Raw genomic sequence first — 6000 nt, forward strand, 5'->3', positions numbered from 1 at the left:
GAGAGAGAGAGAGAGAGAATGTATTCAATTAATATGTAGAAAAAGTATACTTCTTTTCACTTTTAAGAAAATGTATGAAGTAATATAGATAATAAATTATTATATCATAGATTTTCCTAGAATTGATTGGAGAGTAAAGAGAGAAAATGGTAATTATAAAAAAATTAGTACACTTTGAAATTTTGTTAATTCAAAATTAGTGTAGAATTTATTTGTAAATTTATACTTAATTTAACTAAAAAATAAGTATACAAATTGAGCATATGGAATTTCAAAACGATGAATTCTCAAATTTATCAAAGTAAATTAAAATTTATGAGAAGATCTATCTTGTTTATCATTCTAATATAACATACACTACCCTTTAATTATTAATTATATATGTCACGTGGGTTTATTTTTGTTCTTAAGATAATCATGATCAAAATTGATTTTTCCAAAAAAGAAAAAATTAAAAACACAAAAACAAATAAATTAATAAAAAAGTAAAAAATATAATTTAAAATCGATATAAAATTAATTTGAAATAAAAAATTTTATTATATTTATACTATATTTTTATTAAGAATACCAATGTGAGTGTATACGTGTAAGAAGCTAATAAAAAAGAAATTAAAATATAACAACATTTAAAAGAAAAATGTTTGTAAAATTTAATATTAATAGTTTTTTTTTTCAGAGAGAGAGAGAGAAAAGTTTGTAAGAATTCCGGGGAAGTAGAAATTCAACTCCGCCCGATTCGTTTAACTCATCATATTCTCCTTCCTTCAATGTAAGAAAAAATATATTTTACTAAATCCATAACCACAAGCTATTCTTATCTTCCTCACTAAGCCAAACATCCAGCCCAAGCACCGCAATAATCAGTTAAAAGTTCATGCAATTTCCAGACAAACATTATGTATATACCTTTTCACTATTTTCCCGGAAAATTTACAATCTGGGTTTGCAATGTCGGGATCAAATGGAAGAGACCAACTTGTTTATCCGCTTCTTTTTCTTCTGGCTTTCACGTCTGTGATGCCGCAAAGGACGACGTTGGTTTACGGGTCGTCGTCACCGGTTGAAGAAGGACACCGTTTCAATAGACCCGATCCTCTGCAGCACTTCAAATTCTACCATGGCGGATACGACATCGGAGACAAGCATTATTGGGCTGTGAGTTTAATTTCGTGGATTAATTAACTAATCATAAATTAACACCTGGGTCTTTAATATTGTCTTTTCTTATGACGTTTCGTTGATCGATAAGAAATCTGAATCTGGGTCCACTCAACAATACGAGTTCCTCGTGAATATTGATAATGTGTGTTTTCGTTTTTAATCATCTTTTTCAGTCTGCGGCATTTACAGGAGTTCATGGTTACGCCATTGCCGGAGCTTGGATGTTGTGCGGGCTGGGATTTGGGATTTTCTTGGCTGTTAAGCATTTCGGAGGTGGGTCTCCTTCAAGCCCAGATCGAGATGTTAATCGCTCCGATAATCACTATTTCTTATTGTTCTTGCTGGTTATCTGCTTCAGTTTTCTCGCCATGTAAGTGCCTGCACTTTTTCTTTTTTGATTCCCTTTTCGACTGTTCACATTCTCTTCTCGCTCTCAAAAGACGCGTAAGTAGAAGTTAAATCAGAAGATGACAAGCTTCCCAAAAATATATAGAAATTTAAGAGGGAAAAAAACGTTGGGGATATTTTTCCAGACATGATTATACGGAGTATCATTCAACACTCATCAACTATATATGGAATGATGTTACGACTAAAATACAAATGATAGATTGAATTGAATTGTTTGTTTTCATTAATTAATCCAAGTTTTTTCTAAAAAAATTATTAATTTAGACTTAAGTTATTCAATTACGATTAGGGTTAGTTAACGAGTTTGAAATCTCGTTATTTTTTGTTACTAAGGTTTCGGAAGTATAAGAACGTATTAAATTTCAAAAGCTCGAAATTACAAATTTGTAGGTTGCTTAAACTTGTTTCTCCTTTTATTTTAGACTTAGAATTACGCAAATTTTTTTGAATAATACAAAGATCCCATAATGTCTTTACTCGTTATCAAAACATTTTCCCTTCCTTCGGATTTGTTTTCTCATGAATTTATTTTTTTAGATTTGTTGGGTCCGCATAAATTTAATTTTAATGATATAGAGGCACAGATTGGGCCGGCACAGATTAGTCTGGCCCAAGAAAATAGATGGGCCAATTATTATGGACCAAAATTGGGCCATTCTTTTGTTGTGTGATCCGGCCCATATCCGAACCGAAGCGGACCGGATATTTCCGCCCTCTTATTATCCATGGCTTGCCGACCCAACTTGGAACCCTGCTTGCATTTGCTTTTACCAAATGAGCAAGTTCATATTTTATTTACTTAGGCAGAAAAGCTGATAAAATGTAATTCATGGTCTGGATTCAAAGAATTGCGACTGGGTTCGCGATGGCAGCGAACCAGACGAGCTTAAAGAGGACGAAGAATTTGAAAGAGACCATTATGGGAGCCGGAGGCGATGCTCGGAAAAGCATCCGCCGAGTGATGGACGCGTTGACAAGTATTGAAGATCTTTTAGTGCCTTATGATTCACGAACAGTTCTGCGACTGAACGTTACTACTCATCGGCTAAGAAAGGAATACAATACCATCAAACGTTTTGTCAGGAAAAATGGGCATACAATTGATATAGCCATCCAGACTCTGTAAGCCAAAGAAATCCACCTTGTATTTCCTTTAACCAAATTAATTTAGCCTTCATTTCATTTTTTTTTTTCAAACTGTGTTATATGATCTTTGTGTTTATACAGGTACATATCACATCTTGTGTTGGCATCGATCAATTTGGCACTCTTGGTTGCTGCAGTGAGTAAGTTTGTATTTGCAGACATATATACACATATACATGTATATCAAGTAGTTCATCAAGACTAAGTTGATTAGACTAAGGGGTTGCTGGTTAATTTGGTTCAGTTCTGCTCCTGTTGCATTGGCACCCTGGACTTGTCATGTAAGTAGAATTCATATATTCCTCTGTTAGCTTGACATGGTAGCTAAATTGTGCTTGGTCCAAACATAGCCTGTAGTTCAGTAAAATTTGAGAATTTGAAACAGTAAACTGCTTTAATTGTCTATTCTTGCATTTCAGGGTTATTTTTCTGTGCTGGATCTTAGTAACTCTGTTCTGGGTTTTGACGGGAGTTGATTTCTTCATTCATACGTGAGTAAATATTGCATAGGGACCTGTAAATTTCTCGGTGATGATGATAATATTCCATTTTACAATTGGTGATATGACATAAATTTTACAATGGATAATATATTGGTATCTGCAGTCTTGCAAAAGATACTTGTTCAGCAATTGATGGGTTTATGCAGAAGCCCCAAAACAACAGTTTAAGTTCTATACTTCCTTGCATGGATTCGCTCTACGCAGATAAAATCCGTGTAGGAATTGGCTCCACCATCCACAATTTCATAACTGAGGTACTAAATTGATTCATACGAAACTCACATGTGGATACTTATAGTTTTATCTCCGCGGTGTAGTCTATTGCATATCCAAGTCCGTAGTTTGTGATAATTCAGTCATATGTTTATTATCATTGTCTGTGTTTGGGACGTGTAGATATTTTAAAAAATTAAACAGATTTAGGGGAAAAGAAGAAAAAATTAAATCGCAGTGACTAAATAGTAACAAAAAACTATACTGTACTCTATTTTTTATTTGCATGCTTTTGGTTTGGCAAGGTAGAAGATGATGGTTCTTTGCTATTTATTTTTCTTCTTTTTCCTATGTTTGCAGTTGAACTTGAAAATAAAAGAGTTATATGGTCGACTTTTCTTTAAGATGAAAGAACATAATGATTTTTTTGGAGTTGAAATGGTATGTGACCCTTTTTCTGGAGCACCTAACTACAGCTATGTGCCAGAAAGCTGCTCAAAGAATGCCATTCAAATCGGTGATTTACCAAATGTAAGTACATCTTCTTAACCATTAGATGAGAAAATGAATCAAGTTAAGCCAAATAGATAGATGCTAAAGCTCACTTTGGTTGAGTAGTAGTGAGTTTAAGCTCAATTTTGAAGCTTGATTTGATTTGATTTTTTTTTCTTGCTTGAATCCTACTCTAGTAGATTAAAGGTTAATCTTAGTTAAGATTGACAATATTGAATTTGAATTGAAGTTGAGGTTGATTTTAGACATGTTTTGAACCTTTTATTATAAAAGAGTTTGATTTCAAATTTGGAAGTATTGAAAGTTGATTTTCGGCTCGAAATTGATCTCTCAAAAAGATTATGGTACCATTTTTTAGGGCAGTTGAAAAACTTTGTTAACGAAATCTATTTTATTCTTATTTTAATTATTAAATTATATAAATTTTTTCGAGTCGTGAAAATTAACTTTATAAAATTTTTTAAAAAGATGTAAAACTACACATTTTAAATTATTTCAAAGAGGAGAATGAAATATATTGTTTCATTCGACTTTGAATATCTTTTCGAGATTAATTTGTATTGCATTTAAGACAAAAACTCTTATTCAAAATTATAAACAAAAGTTATTATATTGAAATTTCACATAAATTGTATTTAAAAAAACTATTTGTTCACAAATATAACATAAATTCTTATTCTTAAGTTTTGATTAAATACAATAAAATCTCACTTAGTTTAAAAATCTATTTACAGGTTCTTTCAAAGTTTACCTGTTACAATCAGGACTTAACAAAAGTTTGCATTGGTGAAGGAAAATTTATTCCTCGGTCATCTTACAATGAAGTTCAAGCTTACAGTCAATCTATTCAAAATATGTTAAATGTATTTACAGATTTACAGAATTTAACAGAGTGTGAAATAGTAAAAAATACATTTTCAGATATTGCCTTGCACCAGTGTCCGCCAATTAAGGGTTCTTATAGATTCTTGTGGGCATCTATGTTGGCACTTTCTACATCAACAGTGGGTTTAGTGTTGCTTTGGGTGGTTAAAGCTTATCAAGAGAATGGAAAGTCTTTTTCTAGGTGTTCATTCAGAGTTCAGGTATGAGAATATAATGAAGAGACCATGATAAATTGTAGATTACTTTTGAAAAATTGATAAAGAAATTAGATAATTTTGGATGTTATCTTATTACATAATATAAAAGAAAATATAAATGAAGATAAACTTATTATAGGACAACAGAGAGATATAGCAGTTTATACTTATTTTTAAAGAATTACTTCAATATTTTGCAAAGGTTGTAAGATATTCAAATGAATAATGTATATAATGAGAAACATTATATGTTTTTTTAAAATATTTTGTATTAATTTAAATGATAGTAGAATATTGTTGCTTTGGAAATTATGTATATACACATTTGTAGTTACTATTGCAAGTACAACATTCCATTTATATTAAAAATTTTAGTTCATATAAATCGATTATTTTATGTTAAACAAATTGACTATCAACTACTGTAATTATTATATATATATATAAATTTTTAGATCTTGGTTCAGACAAAATTACACCAACTAGTCGCAGTAACGGCTAATATGACAAATGACAAGTTTCATGAATCTTTAAAATCAATAATTAATCTATGATTTTAATGTGGGATTAATTAGATATTACATTAATTAATCTAATTATGCTATTAATTAATGTGTATCTTATTTTGGTCAACCACTCTGAACAAATTTCTAGATGCCACACCTCATCCGTAGTTCTATTAAATCTCAAGATACAATTAATTGGCTTGATTTAAGTTCCCACCAACTTAATTTGACGTTAATGATTAATTTAATTAGCTAAGCTGACTTTAAAATTTATGACACAGCATATAAGATTAGATCACAAAATTTAATTATAAAATATATTGTTATGGTAAATTAGAAATTAAAATTTATTTTTATGTTTTGAAATTTTAACTAAATAACTATCATATATTAAGCATTTTTATATTTAAAAATAAAAAAAAATTACCATGCAACATTCTTTGATATTCTATATACACGAGT

At 30.5% G+C, this 6000-nt stretch overlaps 1 protein-coding gene across 3 annotated transcripts; it reads left to right on the plus strand.

Moving 5' to 3' along the window:
• Positions 1-701: 701 nt before the first annotated feature.
• LOC110822330 (uncharacterized) lies at positions 702-5341 on the plus strand. Of its 3 annotated transcripts, none has more exons than XM_088217260.1 (9): positions 702-1158; positions 1338-1534; positions 2422-2697; positions 2803-2861; positions 2966-3002; positions 3141-3212; positions 3328-3478; positions 3798-3968; positions 4872-5341. In XM_088217260.1, exons 1-9 carry the CDS (start codon positions 952-954, stop codon positions 4962-4964), a joined length of 1263 nt encoding a protein of 420 aa, XP_088073386.1. In that variant the 5' UTR covers positions 702-951; the 3' UTR covers positions 4965-5341. The 3 variants fall into 3 exon arrangements, with proteins under 3 accessions (XP_088073386.1, XP_021908110.2, XP_088073385.1); XM_022052418.2 differs by having other exon boundaries at positions 703-1158; positions 4685-5341; XM_088217259.1 differs by having other exon boundaries at positions 1020-1158; positions 1354-1534; positions 4685-5341.
• Positions 5342-6000: the final 659 nt, after the last annotated feature.

The sequence above is a fragment of the Carica papaya genome, chromosome 4 (assembly GCF_054855325.1).
Source record: "Carica papaya isolate Zhongbai chromosome 4, ASM5485532v1, whole genome shotgun sequence".
Classification (NCBI taxonomy): Eukaryota; Viridiplantae; Streptophyta; class Magnoliopsida; order Brassicales; family Caricaceae; genus Carica; species Carica papaya.